The following is a 17,864-nucleotide window of genomic DNA, read 5'->3' on the forward strand; positions in this document are numbered from 1 at the left end:
ATATATATATACACACACACAATATATAATATATATACAATATATATATTGTAGAGTAGTACTCAGCCATAAAGAATAAGAAACTAGTCATTTATAGCTAAATGGACGGACATTGAGGCCATATCTTGAAGTGAAATAAATAGGACATACATCTAAATACCAAATAGTCTCTCTGGTGTGAGAAGCAAAGTATAAATAAGAATCAAAATGGATAATGGATAATGTGAAACCAGAGAAAAGCTCTAAAGGGGAAGATGAAGTGGGAGAAGTAGGGGAAAGGAAATTTTTGAGAAAAGGAAAAAATGGAAACAAAGTCTTCATAAATAGGGAGGGGTGGAGGGGTTGAAGGGAGGGCAGGGGAATGGGAAAATAAGAACCAAGATACATCATGTAAGGGTACAAATTCCCAATGACGGATGTCATATTGTATACCTAAAATGTACCGATAAACTTAATGGGGAAAAAACATAGGTTTGTAGTAAAGCTGGGATGAAATACAAACTTGAACAGATTTCTCATAAACTTTAACTGAGGGCAGAGGTGTGGCTTGGGTATAAAGCTCTTGTTTAGTAGGCAGGTTTCATCCCCAGCACCAAAAAAAAAAAAGAAACTTGAATCAATTTCAGTAAGGAGTAAATGCTAACTCTAGAGCTCTTCTCTTGTGAACGTGAAGATTCTAAACTGGGGGATCCACATATATGGTCATCTTTCCCCCAGAAATCAGTTCTGAAAGGCCAGGGTGGAAGATCAAGCAGTTCTTTTGGCACAGTGGAAGGGCAGTTGCAGTGCTCACTTGGGCACCACTCACTCTTGTTTGCCTGCTGGTTTTGTCTCTTCTCCTTCTCGTCTTTCTTGCCATGCACAGAGGTGAAGCCTACAACCTCTTTGAGCACAACTGTAACACCTTTAGCAACGAAGTGGCACAGTTCCTGACCGGGCGGAAGATCCCGTCTTACATCACTGACCTGCCCTCTGAAGTCCTCTCCACGTAAGTGCAGCCTCTGGCTCTGGCCCTGCTTGGCCAGCTTTGAAAATCCCCAGCCACACAGTGCCCCTCCCCAGCCCATATCCGCCCTCCCGAGATGGCAACAGAACCTTCCCAACCAGGAGGACCAGTCCTGACAGCCGTCTACCACAGAAGGCCATCATTCTCCTCACCTACTCCTGTGCCCCTACATCGCCTCCACCCTTTTCGGAGTCAGGCCAACTCCACCTGGCCTAAGAACAAGCTCAGAATTTAGAAAATAAGCCAGGCATGGTCGTGCACACCTGTAATCCCAGCACTCAGGAGGCTGAGGGCAGCCTGGGCTATCTAGTGGGTTTGAGGCCATACTGAATTACACATGGAGACCCTGTCTCAAAAACAAGAAAAGGAATAAAGAACTTAGAAATCCACTCAACCATGGCATTAGGATTTAGAAAAATCCTGGCACCCATCTTTGTACTGTGCATGAAGCACGTTGCTCCCTAGCAGTGCCGGGGCAACCACAGAGGACAGGAATAGCAGGGCAGCTTGTTTGGAACGGGTATCTTTTTTTGCGTTTTTTTGAGGGGGTGACATAGGGTCTTGCTCTATATGCAGTTCAGGGTGACCTCAGACACCGCAATCCTCCTGCCTTAGCTTCCTGACTGCAGGAACTACAGGTTTGTGCCACCATGCACTGTTGTCTTTCTTCCAGTGCACTCTGAACCCTTTTGAGCCCTTCTGAACCCTTTGAGTCCCTCTGAAGCCCAGATCCGCTTGCCTTCCAACCTTAAATGCACTTAAATGCACTCTCAGCCCTCTGTAAATATATAGACACCGCAATCCTCCTGCCTTAGCTTCCTGACTGCAGGAACTACAGGTTTGTGCCACCATGCACTGTTGTCTTTCTTCCAGTGCACTCTGAACCCTTTTGAGCCCTTCTGAACCCTTTGAGTCCCTCTGAAGCCCAGATCCGCTTGCCTTCCAACCTTAAATGCACTTAAATGCACTCTCAGCCCTCTGTAAATATATATAACCGGCCCTGTAGATATTTTCTTCAAGGACACTTTGTGGCCCCCAAGCCATCATGAGGCAACAGCATCCCCTGGAAGACACGTTCCCAAAACCATCTCTCCCCTCCTCCTCTTTGCTCTCAGGTACCCTCTGCCCACGCTTGAACCATGTGCTTTTGTTGGCTCTGACTCCATTTCTCCTAAGTGAGGGTCCTCCCCAGTAGGATCCTGGCAGGTTGAGATGGCTCCACGGCTGAGCTATTTTTCACACCTGTGTCAGAAGCTCAGGAAAAACAAGACTGAGGAGCCCAGTCTCCCAGCCCTGGCCTCGCCTTCCTGTCCCCTAGATGGGTGAAATCCCACAGCCTGACAGCGATCTAGGTTTCTGAGCCCTGAGGAAACTGGAGTAGCTGGAATGTCTTTGCTGTTGTTCTCTCAGGGGTGGAGTTCCTGGACTTATCTGACTTAGGATCAATATTTGTAGATGTCATCTGTTTGTGCTTCATTCCCTTGAACTTGGGGGTGATTTTCAAAAACGGCCACTCTCACCAAAGAAAACGTCAATTCCTAGATGTGCAGTGAGCAGCTGTGTTTCGGGGGTAATAATCTTGAAAAGTCTCCCAACTCCAGTGTTTACAGTGTCCCGTTCCCCCCCAACAAGTTGCTATCAGAACAAACTCGCAGCCCTTTGCAAAGTGACAGCCAAACCTCTGCATCCTGGTGTGGGTCGTTTTTCCTGACTGTTCCCTGTATTCCCTGGATGACCTCCGGTCCTAGCAAAACCTAATTGTGTGCCATCCTCATGCCCGACTTTATCATTTTCATATTCTTTTCATTTTGCCTCAGTTTCCTCTCTTCAACATTATCTTCTTCACAAGAATCACAGGTACAAGTACCTCCAGTACAGAAAGCTCCAACTTCCTGTGCGCAGCCAGCCTGATCAAACCACAGTTCACTCACCAGGCCCTAGAGGTGGCAGTGCCCACTGACTGGGACAGCCCAGGAATAAAAACACACATTAAGCAAGTGGGGTGTGGTGGCACATGCCTGTAATCACAGAACTCGGGAAGCTGAGGCAAAAGGATCACTGCATGTTCAAGGCCATCCTGGATTACATAGGGAGACCCTGTCTCCAAACAAACCAGAGCAGGCTATTTGAGAGAGAGCCTCTGTGCTAGTCAGCTTTGTTACTGTATTGAGATTATCATGTAAAGGAGGAAAGGTTATTTGGGCTCAAACTGTCAGAAGTTTCTGGCCAGTCAGTGGCCCCTTTGCCTTGGGCCTATGGTGACAAAGCACTTTCTGGCAGGAAATATAGGCTGGAGCAGAGCCAGGAGCAAGGAGAGGAAGTGGAGTGGCTGGGATCCCACTGTCTCCTTCAAGGATGTCCCCATTGACAAGATTCCCTCCCGTAGGCCTCACCCCTGAGAGTCTTCGCCACCTCCTAGTAGCATCACAGTCCGGGAGCAGCGCATAACCTTTGGGGACCTTATCCAGACTGTGGCTTCCTCTGCAACACTAGTGAGTGAGATGCAGGAAAACTAAATGAGAGTTGCTTGTGATGGCACAAACCTGTAATGCCAACATTCTGGGTGGCTGAGATAGGCTCAACTTAGTGAAGAACTTTGTCAGAATTATAAACAACAGGGCTGGGTATGTAGCTCAGTGGTGCCATGCCTGCCTGGCAAGCTTAAAGTCCTAAGTTCAATTCCCAGTACCAACAATAATTTTTTTAAACAGAGCTGGGAACGTAGCTCAGTGTGAAGGCCCTGGGTTCAAGCCTCAATACCAAAAAAAGTTACCAGTGATCCCAGGGTGGTCCTTCCTAGAGAGGTGCTGCTGCCACCACCGTGCACTCTATGACCTCTGCACCTTGTCTGCGGCTGGCTCCAGTTGACAGCCCATGTGATGTCTGTCTTCCCGCAGGCCCTTTGGACAAGCCCTCCGGCCTCTCCTGGACTCCATCCAAATCCAGCCTCCTGGAGGAAACACGGTGGGCAGACAAAATGGCCAGAGCTAATCGGGCTGCTTGGGTCCGCCTGCCTACCTGCTCTACAGGGCTTTTCCTTTTTAAACAAAAAAAATCCTACCAGATTTCTATTTTATAATTTTACATCAGAGCTAACAACCAGGGGACGGCTTTTTAAATTTCCCAGGGAAGGAGATTGTCAGGCTGCACGTAGGACAATGCTGCTAAGACACGAAACAAAACGCCCCCCTTCTAATAGTATTATACTAATTTATTAAGGCTGTCTTGTCTGTGAGTTCACTTTTGACGCTGTTTCCAAAGCGTCCTCCACACTGGAGAAAGGGGGTTTGTTTCAGCAGTAGTCAAGAGGGACATTTTGGGGGAGCCCCAACCTGGAACCTCTTTCCGGAGAATACCCACATCTCACCCAGGTTGCCACACCTGTGGGAACAAGGAGTTTTCCAATAACCATGACCCAGAAGCAGTTACTCTTAGCATTAAATGAACCAAAGGATGTGGTGCACGTGGGGCCAGTTGCAGGATGACTAACTGACCTCAGTGAGCTCTTTCGCCAGACTTGTGTCATCTTCCCTCCCCTGCTACAAGCAGGGACCAGAGCTGCAACCGACACAGCTTGGAATTGGGAAATTGACAGCCAGTACCAGGCCAGAGAAAACAGGATAAAGCCATTCCTCCTCCCACCCAGACTGATCGCCAATCCTCCGCCATGGATTTGGGAAAACCTGCCTTGCTGGTGAGGCTGCTTGGCGGACCTGCTACGGTGGATAGGGCTGGGCCAGAGCCGCAGAGACCCAGGCCCTCCGCCTGCACAGAAACCACACCTGGCCCCATATGCAGCATTCAGCTAGGGACCAAAGGGACATGAGTCCCAGCTTAGGGAATGTAGAAAGAATATGATGCACAATCAAGATGGCAAGAAAATTTAGAGTTGTTTCCAATAGGACTTTTCCATTATCCTGCATGTGACTTGATGGCACACATCATTTCCATTGTCATCCTGACTTTAAGGAGGTGCGACTGGGGTATGAGTGGGCATTTTCCTAATGACTTGCTGCTGAGTTTATAAGCAGAGCAGTCTGGAAGTCTCAGATCTGGGACAGCTTTCAGACATCCTTTCTTCACGTGTATTCCACAGCTTAGTTAGGAGAGGGTGGAGAGGGGCTCAGAGCTGCTAGGTGCCTGGCCCTTGGCTCTGCTTCCTGGGCCCCTCCTGCCCTGGCTCCCTGCCCCCTCTAAAACTTGAGTCCAACCTCCCCTTCTGGGGCAGGGGCCTTTCCTCCCTGAAATCTGCTGCTCACCCTGGCCCTGCCCCTGCTGTATTTGCCATTAGCCATAGAAGTTGGCATTATCAGGGTCTCAGCTAGAGGGAAAGATGTCATTCTGCCTTGGTGTCTGCCTGTGATCTGACGGGCATGTCCAGCTGGTGTCAACTGAGATTTTAGAATTTAAGGTCAGGCCAACTGAGTGAATGGTTTAGTTCTCAGGCCCAGTGTGTGCAGCAGTAATTAATCAGAGCAGAAAGAAGCAGGAATGGCTTGATGCTGACCTACTGGCAGTTTCAGGGAAAATGGGTGTCAGAGGCTGGGTTTCTTCCTGGAGGGAAGCTGGTTGACCAGCATCCCACCGGTGTCCTTCCCTTTTCCTGTCTGCCTGAAGCACACATCTCTACCCAGAGGGTAATGAGCTTTTCTCCTATCCCATGTCTGGGCTCAGCTCGTTTTGCTCCTCGCAGTGGTCACTTTCAGACCCAGGGCTCTTCTGAGTTCTCCTGAGTGACTCCATGAGGGAACTTGAGTCACTTGATTCCTTGAATGCTACCCTTCATGTCCAGCAGCCATTTGTGCCACTGCTGTGCCCTGGGTTGGTGGAAGATGGAGGCGCGGGTGAGTGTGACCCAGAGCCCGTGGGCGGGCAAGCTGCTCTCCCCCATCCCAGCCCCGCCACTCAGGGCAGAAGCCAGGCCTGAGCTAGGCCCTGCAGCCACATCCCACATCTCCGCCCATCCCAGAGCCTCAGGAGCACCCTGGGGACCAGGAAGCGAATGAGTCATGCACTGTCACGAAGTGGACGCCTCTTAGAGGTCTAAAGGGACAAGGAAAGAGGAGCAGTGGGACCGTCACCCTCTCCCAGGAACAAAGCTCATACCTTTGAGATTCGATTACACCCTTGAAGTCAGGCTGATAATTGTGTCCCATACAGAGGTGTTTGCTGGTTTTCATTGGTGTTTTTCTAATGCAATAAACTCATTTCTGCCTGCTGCATTTGTGTGGTGCTCAGATCAGCTCTCTCTGTGTGTCGGGGTCGGGGGAAGGTAAGCCTGGGCCTCTTCAGCGTCTCCCTCACACTCTTACCTTGCTGAAGCCGTGCCGCCTTGGCTGGCTTGTAAGCCTATGGATAAGTGGTGACAGTGAGGAAGGAAGGATGTGTGGCTGTCACCACTGTCTCTAGAGTTGGGGACAGGACTCAGAGTACTCTGTGCCGCAGCTGGCCACCTCGCAAATGCTGAAGCAGCTTCAAATCCAAAGTCTTCCCTGAATGACCCATGGGGAGTGTCCAACCTCAAGAATTGTTCTAGTTTGTGTGCATTGGGGGCTGCTGGGGATTCAACCCAGGCCCTACACATTAAGTTACATCCCCAGCTTATTTCTATTTTTTACCTAGATAGAGGCTGGACTTGAACTTGCAGTGAAGTATGAAGATTACAAGCATGTGCCACCAAGCCCACCTACTTCCAGTTTCATTTTGGCTGTGAAGTTGGTCCACAGCCCAGGGATCTCTCCCACCTGCTGCAGTGGCCTCCTTGAACAGGGTCAGGGTTGCTGGCTGGGTCTGCATTGTTGTCAGGCAACTGCAGTTAGCACCTCCTGTGGGCCTGACTGGCCAGGGTGCTTCCACATACACCTGAGGTGGGCAGGTTGGCACCACTTTACCATGGAGGAAACAAGGACAGAAAAGCAAGATTACCCAGCTGGCAAAAAGAAAAAGTACCCAGCTGTCAAATGGCCGAGCCTGCACTGAAATCCAGGCCATGTTCTCACTGCTGCTCTCTGGACCTCATTGTGAGGCCGTGCATTCCCCAGCGTGCTAGCTAAGGAATAAAACGAGGCACCGGCTTGGCCTGGCATCTGTTCCTGAGAGCCTGCCTGTTCAGGCCAGGAGTCCTTGAGGCCTCACACAGATGGCACAGCCTGTGCAGAAGGCCCAGCGTTTCTTCTGTAGCCCCAGTTAAATGCTCAGTGAATGTCAGGCTAAGGAGTCACAAGCCTTCCACATCCAGTACTGGGGACTCCTGCAAGCCAGCAGCATGGGGAGAGGACCAGGCCAACCTCTCTGCTGGGGCAGTGCCTGGCTACCCACATGCTTCTGGGGAAACAGCAGAAAATGTATTTTCCCCTTGACTTTGTGATGGGGAGTTATTGATTCTGGGGTGAGTATGTTCAACCTCAGTCATTCATTAGAAGTAGTTGTGTGGCAACAGTAGACAGTGGAGGAGGGTGAGGGGTCCGGGCTCCTCTGAGGAGGAAGGGATGTTTTACCTGCGGCCTAAATGATGAAAACATTGATGAGGGCAAGGGGAGCACATGCCAGGCAGAGGACGCCTCAAGTGAGAACATGGGGGAGTGGGGTGCAAGGGGTTAGGGGTAGCAGGAAGTGCCTTGAAAGCCTCTGACAGGCTGCTGCCTTGCAAATAAGGTGGGGGTGGGCTGTGGTCCCAGGAGAGGCGGTGCACCCTAGAGAGCCAGGAATGAGAGTTGGGAATGGGGGATGGGGAGCATGAACCTGTAGAAGGCCCAGGACAGCTGGGGGACTCTGGAGCCACTATCAGCCACTTAGCCTGCCTCTGTGGGCTCCAGGGATACCCCAGCTTTTTTTTGTTTTTTTGGTACCAGGACTCGAACTTGGGTCCTTGCACTTGCAAGGCAGACAGTAGAACCACTGAGCTAAATCCCCAGCCCACCCCAGCTTTGATTTAGAGTGTGCCTAGTTTTTTCAGTATTTTTCCAAAATATTTTTTAAGTGGCTGTGGTGGCACCCACTTATAATTCCAGCACTCAGGAGGCTGAGGTAGGAGGATTGCCATGAGTTCCAAGCCAGGTTGGGCTACATAGTGAGCTCAAGCCCAGCCTGGACTACATAGCAAGACCTTATCTTAAAAAAAAAAATTTTTTTTTTTTTGCAATCCAAGTATAGAGACAATGTGTATTTAAAACATTTAAGCAACCATTAAAAGTACAAGTCTGGAGGCCAGGCGTGGTGGCGCATGCCTGTAATCCCAGCACTCAGGAGGCTGAGGCAGGAGGAGCACTGCAAGTTCGAGACCAACCTGGGCTACGTAATGAGTTCCAGGTCAGTCTCAGCTACATAGTGAGAGACCCTGTCTCAAAAAACCAAAAAAAAAAAAAAAAAAAAGTACAAGTCTGGGCCTGGGATACAACTCATTGGCACTGCATCTGCCTGGCAAGCACAAGATCCTGAGTTCCATCCCCAGGACCAAAAAAAATAATAATAATAAAAAATTTAAAAAATGTACAAGCCAGGCAGAGTGAGCTGGGGATGTTTCAGTTTTTGTTTTTGGATTTTGGATTTTTTTTTTTTTTGTACCAGGAATCAAACTCAGGTGGAACCATGAGCCTGCAAGGCAGGCATCAGCACCACTGATGTAAATCCCCAGCCCCTGAGCTGGGGATGTGACTCACCAGCACAGTGCCTGCTTGGCAAGCGCAAGGTTCTGAGTTCAATTTCTGGTACCAAAAGAAAAGAAAAACCAAGGCAGGCATAGGGACACACCCTGTAATCCCAGCACTGAGGTCCGAGGATATCAGGTTCCAAGTTCAGTTCTCACCTAGGCTACTTAGACCCTGTCTCAAAACAGATGATTTAAAAAAAAAGATGATGATGATGATGATGATGATGATGATGAAGATGAAGAGAGAGAGAGAGAGAGAGAGAGAGAGAGATGGATAGATAGATACGGCTGGGGATGTGGTAGCCCTTAAAACAGCCCTGGATTCAATTCCCAGTATGGAGGCGGGTGGGAGTACAAAGACGAAAGAAAGAAATTTGCACTGCCTCTTTACACTGATCCAGGGGCCCAGCAGTGGCCCAGTACACCACCAAGTACGACACTGGACCCCAGAGCCCAGTGGCTTTGGAAGGAGGAAGAGAGCGGTTCTGGGCCTGGTTCTAGGCTCTGTCCCCAGAGGGGACAGCCAGGCACAGTCACACTGGCAGTGAGAGAGAGGCAGACACCTGTGCTGCTGTGCACCTGTGGCCCACCACCACCCAAGCTCTGGATCCTCACCTCATCCCAGCCCCTCACACACTTGTCCTGCGCCCACTGGTCCAACCCTGCACTCTGGCGCAAGGTGACTGTCACTCTCATGGTTTCAGGACCTCTGAGCTACAGTCTCCAGCTCCACCTGGATCTCCTGTCCCGGCCCTTACTCAAGGCTGAAGCCCCAGCACTGCCGAGCGCCATCCCCAGCACCACCTAATGGTAAGGACAGACTTTAGAAGAAGCTCATTTTAAAAACTCTAGACCTGTCCAGGTGTGGTGGCGTTCGCCTGTAGTCCCAGCTGCTTGAGAGGCTGAAGGAGGAGGCAGGTTCTAGGCCAGCCTGGGCTATACAGTGAGTTCAAAGCCAGCCTAAACAACATAGCAAGAACCTGACTCAAAAACACCAAACAAAGGGCTGGGCCGGGGATTTAGCTCAGTGGTTCCGCTGCCTGCCTTGCAAGCACAAGGACCCATGTTTGATCCCCAATAAAAAAAAAATACCACCACCAAACAAAAACAATAAATACAAAGGTCTGAGGTATAGCTCAGTAGTGGAGTGCCCCAGGTTCATTCATTCTCCAGCGCCACAGACAAACACCACCAATTCTGGACCTGAATTCCCGCCGACCTTGATCGAAGCCTTCCCCTCTTGGACCTGTTTCTTCTGTAGTGTGGAAACCACTGATCAGATCCAAGTCAGCACTAAGACCTCTCACGATTTGCCAAGATCTCTCAGTCCCTGGACCCGGGCTCTGACCCACAGAGACCACTGAGCTGTCCCCACGGCTCAGGGGGTCCCTGGGGCCTGTGCCAACCCAGCAACAGACTCCTCCCTGTGACAAACACATCTGTACCGCCCTCTCCCTTGCTTAAGTCCCATGGCCTTGTTTATTGTGAAACAACATAAACCTTGCAGGCATTTTGAAAGGAAAAACAAACAAATGCACCCCAGCTCCCCTCATCCTCCTGACAGCCCCAGGTGGCAGTACAAGTCCCATCAATAGATGAGGGACACACTCACAGTGGGAGGGACCTGCCCCATGTCACTGGGGAAAGAGCAGCCTCATACTAAACCCCGCCGTACAGGCCACCCCTCAGACCAGGACCCCCTGCCCCCAAAGGTCCAGGTAAAGCAAAGGCAAGCAGCCCCTATATTCTTTGGATGACAATATGGTGACTCTCTGCCTTCTACCATGGTCAGGAGTCAAGAGAAAGCAAACGATTCAGGGGAACAGAATTCACTGTGCTGGGTGACTCTGAGAAAGTCATCCTCCCTCTCTCGTGTTAGTATAACCCTCTGGAAATGGGGTACCCAAAGAGGATGGGGAAAGCAAGAAAAATGCCAAGATAGGAGCTATATATCACCTACAAACCACCGTGACATCACTAACCTTCCAACCTCAGCTCCAGGTCTGGGAGGAAGGACCCAGGCTTCCTTTCTGCCTTCGTTGGCCTCTGGTTACTGTCAGAGTCACCTTTCTGGCCAGCGCTCCCCTCCCCCAGTCTTGCTCCTTCCTTTCCCAAGGGCTCCCCAGAGCCCCAGCTGAGTACCAGTTGCCAGGGATGGGCCATCTTTTTAAAGGGACACACTGGAGGCCATGGGGGCTCCCTGCCACTGGCCTCAGGGGGCTGTGCTTGGGGCCTCACACTCCCTCTCTGGGTTCCAGTAGTCCCAACAATAATAAGGGTCATGGTGAGGATTCTGAGACCTGAGGAAAGGTATTTATTCAAAGGAGACCAGTTAATTCCTGGCAAGGCAAGTCGCAAGTTGAGGGCATTGGTGTGCCACTTTGGAAACAAGGGCACTTGCTAACCTTTGTCTCTGGAAAGGTAGATCTAGATCATAGGAGATCCCAGGGGGCTATGTCCCACAGCTTCTGGATTCCAGTGCCAGGGACAGGCGCAGGAATCTGCATTATTATATATATATAGGTTTTTTGTTTTGTTTTGTACCGGGATTGAACTCCAGACCTTGCGCTTGCAAGGCAGGCAGCAGAACCACTGAGCTAAATCCCCGGCCCAGGAATCTGCATTTAACTATTTCCTAGGAATCCTTAAGCAATGGAGGTGGTATCTGCTGCCAGGTATTAGAGACCAAGCCTGGGTAACTCCAGCCCCACACCAGCCCCACCCAAGCCACAGGTACTGGGCAAGGTGCACCCTGCAGGAGAGGCCAAGACACAGAAACCTGGTCTGGACAGCCTAGGAAGTGCAGAGAAAAGATTCTGATCTTCCCATCCACAGAGTGCTTTGAACTCTGTGCTCTGAAAAGTTTGCTGTACACAGGGTGGGGGGTGTAGCTCAGAGAAAGAGCCCACAGAAAGTCCTGGTTTCAGCCCTAGCATCACAAAAACAAAGTTTGTTATCTGCACCCAAAAGAAAAACACTAAAGCTGTGAAAGGGAAGGACTCTTACTTATTTCCGAGATGTTCCCAGGATCCAGAACATTGTCTGACACATCATATCTGTTGAGTGAAGAGCTACACTCTGCCATAAGGCCTGGAAATAAAAATTATTTTCTTTTGTTTCAGACTCCAATATGACTCCTTAACCCATTATTACTGACCCTGGCTTTTAAAAACTTCTTCCTGGGCCGGGGATTTAGCTCAGTGGTTCTGCTTCCTCCCTCGTAAGTACAAGGACCCAAATTCAATTCCAATACCAAAAAAAAAAAAAATAAAAACTTCTTCATATCTTGTCCATCACTGATTTTGCATTAATTTTGAATTCTCCAAAGTATTACAGTACCCGACTGTGGTAATACTTGCTTAAAATCCCAGTTACTTAGTAGGCTGAAGCAGGAGGGTTGCAAGTTCAAAGCCAGGCTGGGGAATTTAGTGAGACTTTGTCTCAAAATGTAGTTTACTCTTTGATAGTATTCTGGTTTTTTTGTTTGTTTGTTTGTTTGTTTTTGGTACCGGGGATCAAACTCGGGTCCTTGTGCTTGCAAGGCAGGCTCCAGAACCGAGACATATCATGTAAAGGTACAAGATCCCAATGATAAATGCGACTGTACTGTTTGCTTTAAAAGTATCAATAAACTTAATGAAGAAAAAAACACAGAGCTTTCAAGACTAGCAGGGCAATGAATCATGGAATTTAAGTTACCTAAAAATAAAAAGCATATTATGGGAGACACAAGGACACAGAAATTCCCTATGTGACAGATGAGAGAAACCCATGCTTTGGTTTGACTGGCATTTAGGCCGAAGTTCATCTCCGTCTAAAGCACTTGATTTATTTATTTACTTGGTACCAGGGATCGAAGTCGGTCCTTAGGCTTGCAAGGCAGGCAGCAGAACCACTGAGCTAAATCCCCAGCCCCTAAAGCACTTGATTTAGAACTAGACTACATGGATTAGCACTTCAAAGACTTGCCAAACACCAAATATTTTGGTTTCTAACCCTAAAAATATAATTTCTGAATACAAATATTGATGGCAAAGAGAAAGATGAAAGGTAAAGACCTGATGGCACAGAGGAGATGGAGCGCCATAACAAGGTGGCGAGGCAGCCACGGAGTGAGATTACTAAATCCCCCTCGATGTGCCAGCTGTGTATGCCAACAGCCAATTCCAGGGACCCCAAAAACTGATTTTTGTTTTTCAAGCATCATCTTAACATAATCAAATTCTAATTAACCAAGTTCACTACACAAATGTATGACTGATTCAAATTCTCAAAATGTAAAAAAAAATAGATGATGTGGTGGCACACACCTGTAATCCCAGAAATCAGGAAACTGAGGCAGGATGATTGCCACAAATTCAAGACCAGCCTGAACTACACAGTGAGACCCTGTCTCAAAAGAAAACAAAACAGCCACACCGGGCATGGTGGCACACGCCTGTAATCCCAGCACTCAGGAGGCTGAGGCAGGAGGATTGCTGTGAGTTCGAGACCAGCCTGGGCTACATAGTGAGTTGCAGGTCAGTCTCAATGCACAGTGAAACCCTGTTTCAAACCACTCTCCCCAAAAAAGGGGATGAGTGCTACAGACCGTAGGGCAGCAAACACGGGATTTCACGAGGAGATACAGGTTCTCTGAAAGGTGGGAGCAGGTTCGGCGATGACAGTCAGACAAAAGCACTCAACACCGAGGTGAAGTTTGCCAATGCTGCTGCGATTTTATTTCTAACTCCAGGTGTTTATATACTAGTTTCAAGGGCATACCCCAAGAGTGATTCCAGTCACAGGCAGGCATGAGAAAGATAGACAATAGTACTGTAAAAACTAAGGCCACAAGGTCAAGGTAAGACCACACCTATACGCAGTCAGAAGGGGAAGTTTGTAAGACAAAGGACTGGCTTTAGCATGTCACCTTCAGGTTCACCTTCAGGACTTCACAGTCCGGGGCTCAGGGTCAGCACTTTGGCCGCCCATCCTCTTGTGCCTCAATATCTCCACATCTCTAGGAACATCTAATTGTTCCTAACCTTTCTTGGGCCCAGAATACAATTCTGCAGATAATGAACAAATAGTAATAAAGACAAAATAGAACAGAATTATAGATGAACCCAATGTCCCCAAACTGCAGGCAGAGAGGCCAGCTATTCTCTTCACGGCTGACTTTGCATGCGGTGTGTGCCAAGGACCTCCAGGAGGCTTAACCCCGTGGGGACGATACCTCTGGTCTGGTTTCTGCCAGGTGACCGGCATTGTCACGCAGACTCTACTGGCGTGGTCGTGGCAGATGAGGATGAAGGATGTAGCACAGCAGTTACCTAGCATGCATGAAGCCCTGGGTTCAATCTCTCATATTCCCAAAAATTGCATTTGCTGAACTTTTTCAATACCAGGGCTTCCATACTGAGCTAAAGCCTCAGCATTTTTTTTTTTTTTTTTTTTTTTTGGTAAGACAGAGTCTCACTGTGTAATTCAGGCTGTCTTTGAACTCACTAAGTAGCCCAAGCTGTCCTTGAACCCGCAGTGGTGGCATGGGTCACCACTCCTGGCTATTTACTGAACTTCGGACACTTTCCTAAATTCTGCACCTGCAGTGGTACCTCCCTCCCCTTTGGGGTTGCCCTAGTTTCAGCCCAGCCAGCCCTCTGCCACCGCCAGTGCTCTGCGAAGCAGCACGATGTACCTCCCTCTCTGATTTCTTCAGGGAATGCGGACAATGAACCCTTCCCAGAGCTGCAACACGAGGGCACGAAATCCTGGGGTCAAGCGTCCAGTATGGTGCCTGGCCCTCAGGAGGGGAGAAATGAGCACCAGTTATCACTACCTCACCTTTCACCCTCCGATCAGAGGAGGTTACATCTCCATTTCTAGATGAAACAGGCCAGCAGGGAAGGTGACCATCCAATATGCTATAGTCTGACTGGACCAAACTGCATCTCACCCTGGATCCACTCCTCCCAGGACAACAAGGCTACCTAGACAGAAACAGCCATCAAAAAGGGGCGTGCCTGGCAGTGCCACACACAACTTAGGTGTGTGCACACTCAGGTATGTGTATGACTTCAACTGCTATCAGAGGGCAAAATCACAATTATGTTTGAGAACTCAGACTGGCTTTGTTTTTCTTTTCTGGAATTGTGCAATACTCCATAAAAAGAAACAATTGTTCCACTGTGCTGAGCAGAGGAGGTTCTTTCGGTAGAGGGAAATGGGCTGCAGAAAGCAGAAACAAACACAATTCAGGTAGGCTACTTCAAAATCACACTCCTTAGCTGGTCATGGTGGTACATACCTGTAACCCCAGCATGCTGGGAGGCTGAGGCAGGAAGACTGCAAGTTTAAGACACCCTGGGTAATTTATCAATTCAGCAAGACCCCGTCACAAAATAAAAATATAACAAGTCCCCGACTTACGAACATTCGAGTCGTGAACTTTCACAGGTGTATGAGACTCACATTGTCAGACTTAGGAATGAACCCAATTGACGTTCTCCCAGAACAAAACTCAGTCGCTAATTGGGAACTTACTATACAAGTAATAGCTTGGGGTGTTGTGCAGTGGGAAGGCCCTGGCTTTAATTTCTCAGTACTGGGGGAAAAAAAGAAAGCAAAAGAAAAGATTTTCCTTGTAAAGTGGGGAGATTGAACGATAGAAACGTAACAGTTGATTAATACCAAGTTTTTGAGTAAGGTATAAAGCAGAGGGAGCTTTATGCCAATTGAAATGGATGCCAATTAAAACTGGCCTATTTGGGAAATGTGGCCGTTCTCTCTAATCCTGATGTGGGGGTTGTTTTTATTTTTTTGTACCAGGGATCAAACTCGGACCTTGCGCTTGCAAGCTAGGCAGTGGCACCACTGAGATACATCCCAGCTGTTTTTGTCTGTTTTTTTTTTGTTTTTTTTTTTTCTTTTTTTGGTACCGGGGATTGAGCTCAGGTCCTTGCGCTTGCAAGGCAGGCCACCGAACCACTGAGCTAAATCCCCGGCTGTTTTTGAGACAAGGTCTCACTTAAACTCACTGTGTACCTCAAAATGGCTTCAAACTCATGGTGATCCTCCTGCTTCAGCCTCCAGAGCCCTGCGATTATAGGCACGTGCCACCTCGCCAAGCCCTCTAGTCCTGACATTTGGAAGGTCAGATAAAGAGGTATTTCACCTTGGTGACACGAGACGTTAGCATGAGTGACTCTATTTTGACTTTAGCCTGGCCTACTGAGGCCTAAAGCAGGCGTTTAGCCCAAAACAGTGACCTCCTATAATTTTTATTTCATCTTAACAAAATGGATCATGGGTGCCAGGACAAGGATGGCGGAAGCAGCAAAATGGCCACCTACACATCCTTCAACTGAAGGGCAAACCCTGGAGGCCAGAAAGGAGCAGAGGTGAACCTTCAGCTCCAGCCAGCATAGGAGGAAAAATGAGGAGTCCTGGATTTCCACGTAAATTTTTGGGGAAAATCATTTCATAATTAAAGTATGACTCTAGCTGTCTAAGGCCCAGTGTTGCCTTGCCCATGAGGCAGCTATGGCATAAGGAAACATAACTCTGTTTTGCCTCCGGGCTCAGTTGAAGCCTCAAGCACTCAAATGCAAGATTACATTGGCTGAAGACATCCTGGTTCCGTGAGAACCCCACAGAGAAAGGTTTCACCTGGGGAGGGACAAGTTCCTTATCAGCTTAACTCATCCCACCTCCTGTCTGGGGAATGCCTTCCTCACCACCCTTATCAGCATGAGATTTGCATCAACATAGGATTCCCCCACTGCCCCCTCAATCACCCCAATACTGTGTGTACCCAATAAATAGTGGCAAGCTCAGAGAGTCCTTGCCTTTGCCCACTCTGAGGCACTGACTGCCCCCAAGGTCCCTCATAGACTTTTAAATTACACAGTTCTATTGTCTCTTTTTCCTTAGCCCTCACCATCCCCTTGTAGGCAATAGGAGGAATTTGGCATTCGTAGAAGACAGAGCTACAGCCAGCACATTTCCAAGGGAATAAAACTTTAAACTAACCATACCAATTACTCTGCTACTTTTCCACGACAAATATGGGATCGTGCTCTTTCCACGTTAAATATTTTGCCATGTAGCCCTTCAGGACTTCTTGGCATTTCATCCTATGGGTGGACTGCAGATCAGTTAACCAATCTCTTATTTTTTCCGTTCTGTATGGACTAAAAGTTGAACTGCCGGCTCAAAGACACCACATATTTTTGGGACTTTTAACATGCTGGCAGTTTTATCAGTGACAATTTCAAGGATATCCACGAAAATTCTGTGCTGTCATTTATGCTGAGCATCATTTTTCCCATGCAAAACAACTCTACAAACCAGGTTATGTACTTTACATTTTACAGATGGAGGCCCAAAACCTTGGGGCAAGAGGCCCTGTCTGAGGTCACGGATAGAGCCTGTGGCCATACCTGAACTGACTTCAAGGTCAACGCCATGGATCCATAGCTGCATGTAGGGTCTGGACAGGTGTTGCTGTTGTTTTGCAGTTCTGGGGATTGAACCCGGGGCCAAGCCTGAGCTCCATTTCCAGCCCAGCGGGTAATTTCTTGAAAAGGGTAGCTGGGCCTCATGGGTGGACAGAATGGCATCAGGTGGAGTAGGAGTTGAGGGAGACCGTCAAAGTCCAAAGCCTGAGCAGTGGCCATCAGATTTGGTTTTTTGCTGTTGTTAAGACAGGGTCTTGCTATGTAGTTCAGGCTGGCCTTGAATTTTAGCAGATCCTCCTGCCTCGGCCTCTCCAGTGCTGGGATTACAGGAGTGCACCACCAGGCCCGGGTAAAGGCCATCAGATTTCTTAAAGTTCACGGTTTGTAGGGCAAAGGGGTTGCCCTACAAATCTGTGGAACTAGTAGCGCCTGGGTTCTGAGCCCCGCCCCCGAACTACCCTACCTCGGTGCACTGCAATCACTAATCTGCCCGCCAAGGATCAATTCTGACACGCCCTGGCTTCTCGGCTTCACGATTCACTTCCTACGGGGCTCAGGCTCAGGTCCCGCCTCCATATGATTTGGAGCTCTCGGGCCCAATCCAGAAGGCTCTGCTCCGCCCTGGACCACGCCCCTTCCAGGTTCAACCAATCACCCTTCATCTCAGCTCAGGCCCCGCCCCCGCCGCGCGTCCGTCTCCCAGCTCGAAGCTCTGGCCACTCCCTTCGCTGTGCTGCCCCGCCCTACCCGGCTGCTGGCCCCGCCCGTT

The 17,864-nt window shown here is 49.0% G+C and overlaps 1 protein-coding gene across 4 annotated transcripts in view; it reads left to right on the top strand.

Moving 5' to 3' along the window:
* The window catches only part of Desi1 (desumoylating isopeptidase 1), a 26,369-nt gene extending 14,493 nt beyond the window's left edge, over window positions 1-11,876 (top strand). The window contains exons 5-7 of one of the 4 annotated variants that reach the window (XM_010634453.3): window positions 866-988; window positions 9,359-9,464; window positions 11,777-11,876. In XM_010634453.3, coding sequence (XP_010632755.1) covers window positions 866-988; window positions 9,359-9,422 — 187 coding nt within the window. In that variant the 3' untranslated portion in view covers window positions 9,423-9,464; window positions 11,777-11,876. Of the gene's footprint in view, window positions 1-865; window positions 989-3,903; window positions 4,327-4,521; window positions 6,244-9,358; window positions 9,465-11,776 lie in introns of those variants that run through there. The other 3 variants (XM_010634452.2, XM_010634450.3, XM_010634451.2) reach the window with 3 other exon arrangements.
* Window positions 11,877-17,864: the final 5,988 nt, after the last annotated feature.

The sequence above is a fragment of the Fukomys damarensis genome, unplaced genomic scaffold (genome assembly GCF_012274545.1).
Source record: "Fukomys damarensis isolate Sample0158 unplaced genomic scaffold, DMR_v1.0_HiC HiC_scaffold_19, whole genome shotgun sequence".
Lineage (NCBI taxonomy): Eukaryota > Metazoa > Chordata > Mammalia > Rodentia > Bathyergidae > Fukomys > Fukomys damarensis.